General features: G+C 36.5%; 1 protein-coding gene across 1 annotated transcript in view; it reads right to left on the bottom strand.

Annotated features, from left to right (window-relative positions):
- LOC142335161 (uncharacterized) overlaps window positions 1-14,569 on the bottom strand; it is an 85,776-nt gene that overhangs the window by 8,923 nt on the left and 62,284 nt on the right. Inside the window, exons 11-12 of the mRNA XM_075383527.1 lie at window positions 10,782-10,938; window positions 248-377 (exon numbers count right to left, since the gene is read on the bottom strand). Coding sequence (XP_075239642.1) covers window positions 248-377; window positions 10,782-10,938 — 287 coding nt within the window. The remainder of the gene's footprint in view (window positions 1-247; window positions 378-10,781; window positions 10,939-14,569) is intronic.

Genomic DNA, 14,569 nt, shown 5'->3' with positions numbered 1-14,569 from the left:
GCTATTAAAAATGTAAAAGTTCGCATAATTTCTCAAACGAAGTTAGCCCGATAATGCGTGTCCGTTTTTACGTGAGAAATACTTTGTTTTGTTTGTTATTTACTACGAAAAATTGTTAGATTGCATGATTATTATATTTGTTGCCACAAAATCAAAAAAGCTAACTTGTTCCTTTTGGGGAGCGTAATCTCTGAGAAATTTTTATAGTTGCAGTAAAAGCGAGAGTTCGTAGGATTTTATAGGTAACCCTTGAAGAGCTCCTGGAGGACATATCCTTTTGAGAAATTGTATCCCAGCATGCAGTATCTCTCTATCTTCTGTGCACCATCCTTCCGCTTCTCGTAGGAGTTCTTCAAGTTCCTCAGTTGTTTTTTGTCCTGTATAATACAGCGTAGTGAACTGTTGACATCCTATTAAAGAACAACTGATTTAAAAAATGACGTAAAATCGGCAAAACTGCATAGCTGTAAAAATATATTTTTCCTAACAGCTATTCGGATAAATACCTTAACAAAAAAAATCTGGATGGGTATTTTCATGTCCATTTGAACGAGGACCTCAACCTGGGACTGTCTAAAACGTCGTTCCGTCTTCAGTTCTCACATTGGGTATATTTGGAGATTATAGTTCGTATGGATTACTGTTTGGATATTATTCCACGCCTCATTTCATGAACCGAAAAAGAACGATTTTTACAGGAACTACATACAATTTTAGTCAACATTTTTGAGAAAAACTTGAATTTGTACTCGAGTTATTACAGTTGTTATACGACAATTGACATCAACTTTTTTCAATGGGTGCAATTTGACTTTCCATGACAGGCTGCGCTTTGATTATTTGAACTGATAAATAACTTAAGTTACTTTTTCCTAGACTAACGCTTATAGAGCTCTTAATGCGATTTAAAAAATTGGAAAACTAGTAAAATGTAAAAATGCCGCATGTGAAGACAAAACCACTAGCAAGAAAACAAATTTTCGTTCAAACATCGTTTTGTCACTCTACTTAGAACAATGAGTGAAAAAATATACAAAACAAAACACTTTGATTTTCCCTTCCTCCTTCGGCGTGAATAAGTCATCACTTTAATTTTACTCCAAAAATAGTAAAAATGTGTGAACAGATGATACAAAAACATAGCCGGCGGAAAACTCTAAGCCAATCAAACATCGGCCCTTACCAAAAACAAAAAACCCATTGCAGTGGAAACCATCATTATCCGTCTTACTGAAATTGTTCTTGGTCTCAACAAAAGTAAACTAAAATAACTGATAAAAATTTAAACCACTGACGAAACCAGAAAATTTTCAGCATTGGCATCAGTTCAAAAAAATGCAAACAATTACAACGATTAGTCAGAAACTATACAAAAATGACAAAGAAAACTAAATCTTAAGACGGAAACTCAATCCCTGCGAAATCTTGACATTGAAAATTTCTCCGTTTTACTTCAAACAATTGGCCTAACGTTGAAAGATTTCAAAAACGAGAAACAAAAATTGAATAAAAAACCGACAAAAAAACAGACTGGGCAATTCTTGGGAAACAACCAAACTTAACAATTCACAACTCACAAAAATGAAAAAAAACTTCAGGTACTCAAAGAATAATAGGTTTCGGAGTCATACATTTATCCAAAGTCCTAGCAACGAATTCTCTCGTTTTATAATATCTATCCGAAAATTCAGTCAGTTTTGCCATCAAAAATCATCGAGAAAATTCAAAGCAAAGAGATAAAAACTAAAATGTATAAAAGCATTTGCTACTAGAACATAGCCACAAATTTTTCAAAGTTTTCATCAGTCCTATCAACTGTAAAGATCACTTATAAAACTTCCAAATTGTATCCCATAAACACAAAATTGCTCTATAAAATACGGAATACAACAAACCTTCAAATTGCAGAAAAAAGGTACAATGAGGAAAATTTTGAAGAATTGAAAAAGCAGAATAATGGAAACAAAACTTTAAAACTTAGGAATCGTGGCAATAAATTTGTCAAAGTAATTGCTAGAGAAAAATTGGAGCTAAACATTATAATGTCGTACAAATTGTTAAAACAATAGGCGGCCATCCTCGCCATTACTAAAAGAAAAAAAAATAAAAATTGAAGGTAGAAAAAACAAATAGATTTTCAAAAAAACATTGGTTACCCCAAAAAAATTTAAGCTATCTATCTCTCAAAGAAAAACAATGAGAACAAAGTTAAAATTGAACATTTAGGACCACATCCAATTATTTTTCCGGAAAAGCCATTGAGTTTGTAAAATTTGTTTGAAAAAACTATTGTTGATTATCAGTAGTATATATTATCTACTTAAAGAAAGGTGGGTTATCATTCGACTCTTAACCATAGGATTATAGGTAGTGGCGGTTAAGTGGGAATAGGATAGGCTGGATAAGATATTTCCGCCGCTTCTTATTCTCTTTCCTATTCAATGTTTCCATTTCCTTTTCGAGTCTTGCCGCCTTTCTTTCCTTTTAACTTTGTTTTCTGTCTCGCCGCTTGCTTTTGATTTCAAAACACTCAAACAAATTAATTTAAAAGCAAATTTCACACTACATGCAAAATCAAAACTGGTTCAGTTTTTCTTGTCTCTCTCTCTCTATTTCTGGGCAATTAAATTTAATTAAGTATTCTAATATCGCCCTGCAGTTTTACACAGTGGGCCTTCTGTCTCACTTTCACTTGCTTCTTCTGCCTCAAAATTAATGAACGGATTAAAAGGCGACAAGTTTTCTTCGAAACTGGCATTGAAATCAACGAAATCGCTACTTTAAATATCCGAATCTTTTATATACTGAGCGGCAACAAAATCGGGGTCTGGTGGTTGCCACGTGTTGAGCTTTGGGTGGTGGTATCTGGAGAGGATTGTGGTACAACAAAACTGTTATCCCACTCTGGGCTCGAGCTCAAAAGTAACTTGCCAAAATCGTCATAATCCCGTTCCACATCGTCGTTGTTCCAATCAATTTCATCGATAGCATAATCGTCAATTTCATAATGGCCAAATGGGAGGGTTTTTATGCCATCGGGTAGTATATAGCGGTTGTTGGCAAAAACTAACAGAAAAATTTGTTGGCAGTAACTCTCTGCAGCCCGTGGTAGTCGGACACAATCCTGGTGTTCTCTGAGTGCAGGTCGTTTCCAGTGCTGAGTGTTTGAAAAGTCGGCGTGACGAAGATGTTCTGTGCCACCCTCGTCAGCCTTTTGGTGAAAGTTTTCGACAACCTAAAAGAAAGAAAAAATGAAAAGAGAAAAAACAGGTGCTATTAAAATTACCAACCCCCTATGTAATTATAATACGACTTAACAACTTCCAGATGACTACTAACCCACTACAAATTTTTATACAACAACTAAAACTTTTGTTTAATAATAGAATAAACTTACTTTTCGACAGGATAGAGTACAGCGTCGGCTTCAAACAGATCAAATCTTTAATATAACCAACCGCAGGCGAACTCGTCCTTGTTTTTGAGGACAACTTTTTTGTTACTGGTATTGTAAAGAAATTGACGGGGCGGGTAATTTGAGAAATGAAAATGGCTCAATACTGACTGTGGCTTCTGCGATAACTATGTATAAAACTCGTCACTTTTTATTGCACAGAGGAGACTATCCGTATCAATGTAAAGAAGGCGACAGTCAAAGCTGGGGCGCATGACAATGTAATAGAATGGATACATGTGGTATTTTGCTAGATCTATAGTTGCTCCAACAATGGTGGGATCAATCCAATAAATGCAATTCGGCCGTGTCGTCAAGACTGCTAAAGTCTCTTCAAAAATCATATAGCGATGGAACTCAAATTTGGATATTTTTCTTAGCGCATGCTCTGCAGCTCGAGAAATTGTTATTTTATTACTGCGTCTTTTAGATTCACAATACCACAAACTGCACTATTCATCAGATTATAAAAATTCTCCTCAAACTTGTTTGACGCATCTTGGCTCTTTTCACTGTTTAGTGTAATGCATTGCGACAGCCAATTTTCTTGAATCCTCCCATTCGCCCATTATGAAATTGACAATCTATCGATGAAATTGATTGGAATCGATGAAATCTATCGATGAAATTGATTGGAATAACGACGATGTGGAATGGGGTTATGACGATTTTAGCGACTTACTTTTGAGCTCGGAGTGGGATAACAGTTTTGTTGTACCACAATCCCCTCGAGAAACCACCATCCAAAGCTTCAGCACGTGGCAACTACCAGACCCGGTTTTGTTGCCGCGATATCGTTGATTTCGATGCCAGTTTTGAAGAAAACTCTACACCCGATAATTCTTTCATTAATTTTGAGTCAGGAAATGCAAGTGAAAGCGAGTCAGAGGGCCCAGTTTGTAAAACTGCAAAGCGACATTAGAGTGCATTTTTTTTACTTTTTTACGTTTAATTGCCCCGGCAGAGACACGCAAAACTGAACCAGTACTGATTTTGCATGCATTGTGAACTTTGGTTTTAGTTCAATTTGTTTGAGTTTGAAATCAAAAGCAGGCGGCGAGACAGAAAGCAAAGTTAAAGGGATACAAAGGCGGTAAGACTCAAAAGGGAAATGGAAAGATTGAATAGGAAAGGGAAATAAGCAGCGGCGGAAATATCTTATCGAGCCTATCCTATTCCCACTTAACCGGCACTACCTATTATCATATGGTAAAGAGTTGATTGATAACCCTCCTCCTTTGAAGCAGAAGACGCTAGTGAAAGGGTGTCAGAGGGTTCAGTGTGTAAAACTGCAAAGCGATATTAGAGTGCATAAATAAATTTAGTTTTCAGAGAGAGACACGCGAAACTGAACCAGTTTTGATTTTGCATGCAATGTGAAATTTGCTTTTAAATTAATTTGTTTGAGTGTTTTGAAATCAAAAGCAAGCGGCGAGACAGAAAACAAAGTTAAAAGGAAAGAAAGGCGGCAAGACTCGAAAAGGAAATGGAAACATTGAATAGGAAAGAGAATAAGAAGCGGCGGAAATATCTTATCCAGCCTATCCTATTCCCACTTAACCGGCACTACCTTTTATTCTATGGTAAAGAGTTGATTTATAACCCTCCTCCTTTGAAGCAGAAGACGCAAGTGAAAGGGAGTCAGAGGGCTCAGTGTGTAAAACTGCAAGGTGATATAGAGTGCATAATTAAATTTAGTTTTCAGAGAGAGACACGCGAAACTGAACCAGTATTAATTTCGCATGCAATGTGAAGTTTGCTTTTAAAATAATTTATTTGAGTGTTTTGAAATCGAAAGCAAGCGGCGAGACAGAACACAAAGTCAAAAGGAAAGAAAGGCGGCAAGACTCGAAAAGGAAATGGAAAGATTGAATAGGAAAGGGAAATAAGAAGCGGCGGAAGAATTTTATCCAGCCTATCCTATTCCCACCTAACAGCCACAAACTACTACCCAATGGTTAAGATTCGATTGATAACCCTCCTCTTTCTTTACGTAGGTATTATAAACTACTAAAATCAAAAACTCAAAGCAAAACAAATTGAGTTTGCTTAAAACAACCATGAAAGCTCTGGCAATTTACAAAAAAGCTTGTTCGATTAAATCCAAAAGAATTCGACGGGAAAAATGTAAGAAAATTTGTACAAAAACCCCTCAAAATTGTTTTTTTATAAGCTTATCTTAACACTGAAAAACAATTCTAATTCTTGTTCAAAATTGAAAAAAAAACAACGCGTGGTTGCTGAAAAGCCGTTACCATATACACTAATTACAAAAACATTTGTTCAAAGAACAAAAAGTTATACAAATTATTGAAAAAAGACAAAATAATAAACAATTGAAATGGGAAACGGGGGGCCATTTTACCCTCCAAAAACAGTACTGGCCACTCAAAGGCACTGTCGTACCAATTATTATCAGTACTATCAACCGTAAAGATCACGTAAATAAAACTTTTAAATTTTAACCTATAAACACAAAATTGCTCTATGAAATACGGAATACAACAAACTTTAAAATTGCAGAAAAAGTTTCAATGGGGAAACTTTTGAAGAATTGAAAAACCAGAATAATGTAAACAAAACTTTAAAACTTAGGATTCGTGGCAATAAATCGAAAAGAATTCGACGGGAAAAATGTAAGAAAATTTGTACAAAAACCCCTCAAAATTGTTTTTACATAAGCTTATCATAACACTGAAAAACAATTCTAATTCTTGTTCAAAATTGAAAAAAACAACGCGTGGTTGCTGAAAAGCCGTTACCATATACACTAATTACAAAAACATTTGTTCAAAGAACAAAAAGTTATACAAATGATTGAAAAAAGACAAAAAAATAAACAATTGAAATGGGAAACGGAGGGCCATTTTACCCTCCAAATACAGTACAGGCCACTCAAAGGCACTGTCGTACCAATTATTATCAGTACTATCAACAGTAAAGATCACGTAAATAAAACTTTTAAATTTTATCCTATAAACACAAAATTGCTCTATGAAATACGGAATACAACAAACTCTAAAATTGCAGAAAAAGTTACAATGGGGAAACTTTTGAAGAATTGAAAAACCAGAATAATGTAAACAAAACTTTAAAACTTAGGATTCGTGGCAATAAATTTGTCAAAGTATTTGCTAGAGAAATATTGGAGCTATACATTATAATGTCATACAAATTGCTTAAAAAAAATCAGCAGCCATCCTCGTTCTTACTAAAAGAAAAGAAATGAAAAATGAAGGTAGAAAAAAACAAATGATTTTAAAAAAATGGTTACTCAAAAAAATATTTAGCTATCTACCTCTAAAAACAACAGATTGAGAACAAAGTTAGTATTGAAGATTTATGAACACATCCAATTAGTTTTACGGAAACGCCATTGATTTTGTAAAACTTGTTTGAAAAAACTTTTGTTGAATATCAGTGGTACATAATACATAATTTAAAAAGGTCGGTTATCATTCGACGGAATACAACAAACTTTAAAATTGCAGAAAAAGTTACAATGGGGAAACTTTTGAAGAATTGAAAAACCAGAATAATGTAAACAAAACTTTAAAACTTAGGATTCATGGCAATAAATTTGTCAAAGTAATTGCTAGAGAAATATTGGAGCTATACATTACAATGTCGTACAAATTGCTAAAAAAAATCAGCAGCCATCCTCGTTCTTACTAAAAGAAAAGAAATGAAAAATGAAGGTAGAAAAAAACAAATGATTTTAAAAAAAATGGTTACTCAAAAAAATATTTAGCTATCTACCTCTAAAAACAACAGATTGAGAACAAAGTTAGTATTGAAGATTTATGAACACATCCAATTAGTTTTACGGAAACGCCATTGATTTTGTAAAACTTGTTTGAAAAAACTTTTGTTGAATATCAGTGGTACATAATACATAATTTAAAAAGGTCGGTTATCATTCGACTCTTAATCATAGGATAATAGGTAGTGGCGGTTAATAGTTAATAGGTAGTGGGAATAGGATAGGCTGGATAAAATCCTTCCGCCGCTTCTTATTTCACTTTCCTATTCAATCTTTCCATTTCCTTTTTGAGTCTTGTCACCTGTGCTTCCCTTTAACTTTGCTTTCTGTCTCTCCGCTTTCTTTTGATTTCAAAACACTGTATGCAAAATCAATACTGGTTCAGTTTTGCGTGTCTCTCTCTGGGCAATTAAAATTAATTATGCATTCTAATGTCGTCCTGCAGTTTTAAACAGTGTGCCCTCTGTCTCGCTTTCACTTGCTTCTTCTGCCTCAATATTAATGAACGGATTAAAAGGCGAAGAGTTTTTTTCGAAACTGGCAACGAAGTCAACGATATCGCTACTTTCAATATCCAAATCTTTTATATACTGAGCGGCAACAAAACCGGGCTCTGGTGGTTGTCACTTGTTGGAGCTTTGGGAGGTGGTATTGGGAGAGGATTGTGGTACAACAAAGCTGTTATCCTACTCTGGGCTCGAGCTCAAAACTAAGTAGCTAAAATCGTCATAATCCTATTCCACACCGTTGTTGTTCCAATCAATTTCATCGATAGCATAATTGTCAATTTAATTATGGGCAAATGGGAGGGTTCTTATGCCATCGAGTAGTAAACAACGCTTTTTGTCAAAAGATGACAGACAAATTTTGTTTGCAGTAACTGTCTGTAGCCTGTGTTGATCGGACACAATCCTGGTGTTCTCTGGGCGCAGGTGGTTTCCAGTGCTGAGATTGTTGAAGAAGTCAATGTGACAAAGATGTTATAGTTCGGCCCTCATCACCCATTTTGCTGAAGCGGAAGATCCAGAGAACACAATTGTCTTGGACCATTGCCACTATAGTAGTAAATTCTGGGGATGGGCAGATTTGAAATGCAATCACTCGAGACAAAATTTCAATCAATTTCAATCCTGCTGTAGGTCATATTATTCAAAATGTTGACTTACAACACAGTTGCTTGGCACTGAACAACTGTGAACCAACAAAAAACATCAGCGTCATACAATCCAAAGATGAAAAATACATATCAATGATGTTTGGTGTGCTTATTGACACTTTCGTAACGGAAAAGGGAAAAACGGTGAAAGTGTACAAATATCTTCGGTTCATAGACTCCTTCAAGATGATGAACAATTCTTTAGAAATTTTTTTAAAAATTTTGCCCGATGACCGCTTAAAAATAATGAAGGCAATATTCTCTACACCTTCTGATGATAACCTTCAGCTATTTAAACAGAAATGCTACTACTCTTACTCTTATTTCACTGGTCGGTGAAAATTCAGAGACACCAGTCTCCCACCATTGACCAAGTGGGGTAACAATCTGGACGGGGGCAGTGAAGGCAACGGAGTCTAATTTACAACATGCGAACATGCACGCAGGATGTGGGATATTCTGGAATGCGGAACACTGCAGGACCATCATGACTCATACTTGAAGCTCGACTGTGCAATAATCGCATGTGTTTGCGAATTTTATCGACAGTTGAATTTCGATACGTATGAACTGGACCGTATGCACTTCTTCACTCTATCCATTTTAGCTCAGGAAGCATCCCTTAGAATCTGCAAAGCCAAGGTCAAGTTGTTAACTGAGAGTGAACACTTGGACAAGATTGAAACCGCAATTCGCGGTGGCGTCACATCTTTGAAAGTAAGCGCTTCACTGCAAACAACTTCCACATTCCCAACCACGATACCACTGAGGAATCACGTTTTGGTTTCTGTGTCGACGCTAATAACCTTCATGGTGGCGTAATGCAATTAGAGAAACTACGCATCGCCAACTTTGCGTTCAACGCCGAGATTCCGATTCAAGATATTTTGGACACCGCCGAAGACGCTAGCATTGGATACTTTGTAGTGGTCAACCTCTCTTGCCCGCCAAGACTTCTTCATGAGCACCGAGATTTTCCGTAGGCGCCCACAAAAGACGTGGCTGAAGAAGAGTGGTTGGGTGATTAACAGATCGAATTGAAAGAACAGCACTATTTCCCCTGTTCCAAATTAAAGATCCTCTTGCAAGCGTTCTTTGATAAAGAGAAATTTGTGGTGCACTACAAACTGCTGAAAATCTATGTCCAACTTGGCTTGGTAATCAAAAAAGTTCACAGAGTGCTTCAATTTCGACAAGAAAACTGGCTGTCTCCATACATTACACTAAACAGTGAAAAGCGCCAAGTTGAGTCCAACAAATTTGAGGAGAATTTTTATAATCTGATGAATAATGCAGTTTGTGGTAAAAAATGCGAATCTAAAAGACGCAGTAATAAAATAACAAATTCTCGAGCTGCAGAGCATGCGCTAAGAAAAATATCCAAATTTGAGTTCCATCGCTGTATGATTTTTGAAGAGACTTTAGCAGTCTTGATGACACGGCCGAAATCCATTTATTGGAATGATCCCACCATTGTTGTAGCAACTATTTTAGATCTAGCAAAATACCACATGTATTCATTCCATTACAATGTCATACGCACCAACTTTGACTAATTACAAAAACATTTGTTCAAAGAACAAAAAGTTACACAAACTATTGAAAAAAGCCAAAAAAATTAAACAATTGAAATGGGAAACAGAGGGCCATTTTACCCTCAAAGTACAGTACTGGCCACTCAAAAGCACTGTCGTACCAATTATGGAGCGTTATATATTAATACAGCTTTTATCAAAAAAACTTTATTAAATCTACCAACAAGCAAAAAACGAGCCAAATCGTTGACGAAAAAACGGCTAAAAACAGTTAACTGTGTGCCCCATTTTATAATAAAAAATGTCAAATCAAACACTCCACTCGTTAACTCAATGCAGCGCATGAACAAATAATTTCTTCCGCTCAGCAAAAATTAGTTCAGAACACAGAATTTCTGATAATGAAAACTCAAGAAAACCGATACTCCTCTTCGAGACGTAAATAAAGATAGCGCCGAAAAACAATTCAAATTCTTTTAATTGCAAAAATAACAGGAATACCGTAATATAGCTATGTTCAGCTTATAGCTTTGCAGCAATAAAAAGAAGTGAAGGAACCCAGAATGGGCCGTTGAAGATGTAAAAGCTGTGAAATATTAAGTTGTCTTAGCTTCCAGCGCAAAAAAGTCTAGAATACTCAGTTTAATAGATACCGGAGTGTTTTATTGGTTAACTGATCAATTCAATGCCCTCAAGTTTTACCAGTTTATCCAGTGTCTCAATACAAAAATCACAAAAAAAAAATCGAAACACAACAAACTGTTTATACGAAAAATTGCATAAAAAAAGACCAACAGGACTAATGTAATTGGGTCAGTAAATTGCATAATGTTTTCAGTGCAGCTACAAAATCAGATTTCATGTGTTGCATACCTTTGTAGTTTTTCCCTCTGCGACATCTTCGTCCGTGAGTCTCTCTGAGAATGGCAAGTGCTGCATCTCCTCCTGCAGTCTCTTTGTCATCTGCATGAAACTGCTCTTGCTGTTGATGTTGAACGTGAACAAAGCCGACATGTCTCCCATCACGTTACTACATAACAACACTCTCCCGGGTTGAATTTTTCCGCCCAAAATGATGTAAGAGTGGGGCTGCAATGGGAGGATTTTTAGGAAAATGCAGCTCAAAACTATTACTTTTTGGGCTGCAAAAAGCCTTTTTTTGGGCTGCATTGGGCTTCCAAGGGGGGTAAAATGGTAAAATGGTGTAAGAAAGAGGGGGTAAAAGACAAATTAACCCCACACTCTTACATCTTTTTTGGTCTGCCAAGGGGGGTAAAACGATGTAAGAGTTCGGGGGTAATTTGTCTTTTACCCCCTCACTCTTACACCATTTTACCCCCCTTGGAAGACCAAAAAAGCTCTATGATTGGGGGGTTAATTTGTTTTTTACCCTCACACTCTTACACCATTTTACCCCCCTTGGAAGCTCAATGCAGCTCAAAAAGATGTAAAAGTTTTGAGCTGCATTTTCCTAAAAAATCCTCCCATTGCAGCTCCACTCTTACATCAATTTACCCCCCTTGGCAGCCCAACTCTAACATCATTTTACCCCCCCCCCTCTGCAGCCCAACTCTTACATCATTTTACCCCCTTGGCAGCCCAACTCTTACCTCATTTTACCCCCTCTGGACAATTTACCCCCACACTCTTACATCTATTTACCCCCCATAGACAAATTACCCCCCCCCCCCCCTCTTACATCAAAATGCGAGCATTTTAGGGAGGACATTCGACCCGGGAAGTTAGCTTAAAACAGATTTTATACGTATTTGAATGATGCGTCTAAAATGAGGGATCTTTTCCGTTTGTGCCCCCCCCCCCCCAGTTTAGTGGGTGCATATTATTTGCAACCCCCAGACGCACGTACAATATTTTTACATAATGATTTACTATGTAATGACACGTGCTCTGTCACTGGGGGGAGCATAACGTACTGGGGGGGGGGGGGGGCACAAACGGAAAAGATCCAAAATGAGTTTTGAAGATTCAACGTCCCATTGCAGCCCATTGCAGCCCACTCTTACATGGCAATTTCAGTGAGGGGGGTAATTTCTGAAAAGTCCTCCCATTGAAGCCCATTGAAGCCCACTCTTACATGGCAATTTCAGTCAGGGGGGGGGGGTAATTCCTGAAAAGTCCTCCCATTGCAGCTCATTGCAGCCCACTCTTACATGGCAATTTCAGTCAGTGGGGTAATTCCTCAAAAGTCCTCTCATTGCAGCCCAACTCTTACATCATTTTACCCCCTCTGAACAAATTACCCCCACACTCTTACATCAATTTACCCCCCCTAGACAAATTACCCCCCCACTCTTACATCGAAATGGGAGGATTTTAGGGAGGACATTCGACCCGGGCTCAAATATTGTCATCTGACTTGATTATGTTAAGGATAAATTGGGCGTTTTAACCATTGTCAGGCATATTGTTAAAAAATTCGCATATCAACAGAAAGATCGCTATTTCGTTGGGAAACCGCAGTTGAGGCCCCTACTGTGGAAAGAATTGATTTTGACTTCAGTTAAATAGTCGAGGTCCAAAGATGTGCCAAGCCCAAATATTTTCGCGTGTCCTAGTCCCAGCTTAAGCGCTCCTGTGATGTGAAAAAAATGGTACCAATGAGAGGGGGAGTCAAAAAAAGTAAATACCTTTTTATGAGCAATGAGCAATATTGAGCAAATTGTGCACTCAAAGACTGCGAACCACCTTAAAGTTATCCATCCCAAACACTTCGCTTTTAAATTGCAACAAAAATTTGACGTAATTAAAATCCACACTGTTTTTTCCCAAGTATTAAGATAGATGTTTTCCCAAGTATCTCAAGTATAAATATTACAAAAAATCTAAAGGCCTATTCTCCCTCTGTAATTCGGTACCGCAGAAAAATGGGCGGCACGAAAGACTGTTCAGAGACATATTGGGTTTGGCATCGTCAGGTCAGAGATCACTACGGTCGCGCTAAGATAGCACGATTCCTTAATTCCTACGAAAGGTCTACCAATCGTCCTCCTAAAGGCAAAACGAGATGCACTTAAACAAAAGAAATTTTCAATCGGTTGCAAAAATTCCCACATTAAAATGTTGTCAAACAATTATAGAAGATGCTCCAAAACAAAGAAAATTCTATTCCAACATTTATTCATATACGTCAAATTTCATGAAGCCAACGAAGAATTCTTTTTGTAATGCACATGCAAATTTTAAGCAAACTTATAGTTTGTTCGGTGAAGTCCAGAGACGAAACGTTCCTTTACTTTTTGTTCTATTAAGGCAAAAACACAGCAACATATGATAAAGCATAAAATAAAGCAACAGTTAGAAAAGATAAAGCATAACAGCATGTTTTGCAAAAAAAAATAGAAGAAAAATTCCGAAAAGAACGAGAAGAGTCCTCACTGTCGGTAAATTGTTTTTAAAATTAATTGCTACCAATTAAAACAATTAATAAAAACGAAATAATTCAAGTCAAAAACTTTTTAAAAAACTAGCCCAGAAATGAACCATGAAATTAAAAAAATATCAACTAGGTCTTTACGTAATACACGTACACCTACCAACAAAAACTTTTTAATCCAATTGAAACGTATAAATTGCTCAAAACCAAAAAGCATCCCATGTCAGACTTACAAAGCTCTCTATTTTTGTTGAAAAACTGGAAAAAATGCAAAAAAAAAATGACAAAAAAGGTAAGGTAGCAAAAATTGACAATTTTTTGATATTTTCACAACAAAAACATTGTTTTATACCACAAAAACTGTAATCATTTGGAAACCAAAAAACCTGGAGCAATAAGTGTCGTTTCTTTACCCGTTGAATGTGATAAAAACAAAACAATGACCAAAAAATAGCTAAAGTAGCATAAAAATTTGCAAACTAGCTGAAAAACCTGAAAAAAGCACAAAAATCATTATCGCATTCATTAAAAAAATGAAACACAATCTGAACATGCTTCAAAATTAAACGAAAACAAAAATCAAACAAGAAATTCCAAAGTTTCCCCTCGATTCATTTCCTGCTTCAAAATTTACTCAAATAAACATATCCGACTAACGTCGGACAAATTGCTCTCAAACGACCAGCGAGCGGTTGGCTTCGTCAATACCTAGCCACTGTTTAGTGAGGTTAGCTTTAGTTTGATTGAAGGGGCCTGAAATTAGGGTAATAGACGATGACATCACGCCACATAACAGCCGCTGAAGAGCGGCATCAAAAAAAGAGTTAAGGAGAGAGAGAGAGAGAGAGAGAGAGAGAGAGAGTGGGAAATTAAACGTGAGCGAAAAAGAGAAGGAAAGAAACGCCAGACAACACACACACACACACCACATACACACACAGAGAGAGAGAGAGAGAGAGAGAGAGAGAGAGAGAGCTACATGCTAAGATTTGACTCTACAAGTTCAAGTTTTCTAGACTTGTTAGTAACTAAATCATAAAGAAAAAACTGAAAGTGAAAAATTCAACAGAAAAATTTCCACTTTTCGCAGTAAAAAATGTTCAAAAACAATTTTTGTCTCTCAATTTTTGTCATGTAACCCATCTGCAAGACTTAAAAAGCTTCGTTGGCCATTAATGATCGTTTAACTCAGAAAAGGACAAAAATATTCAAAATTTTAAAAAACAATAGAAAATTTTAACAAAATCTTGCTAATATTCGTGATAAT

This window comes from Convolutriloba macropyga, chromosome 2 (assembly GCF_964194025.1).
Source record: "Convolutriloba macropyga chromosome 2, txConMacr16.3, whole genome shotgun sequence".
Taxonomy (NCBI): domain Eukaryota; kingdom Metazoa; phylum Xenacoelomorpha; order Acoela; family Convolutidae; genus Convolutriloba; species Convolutriloba macropyga.
This window is presented reverse-complemented; position numbering and strand designations above follow the sequence as displayed.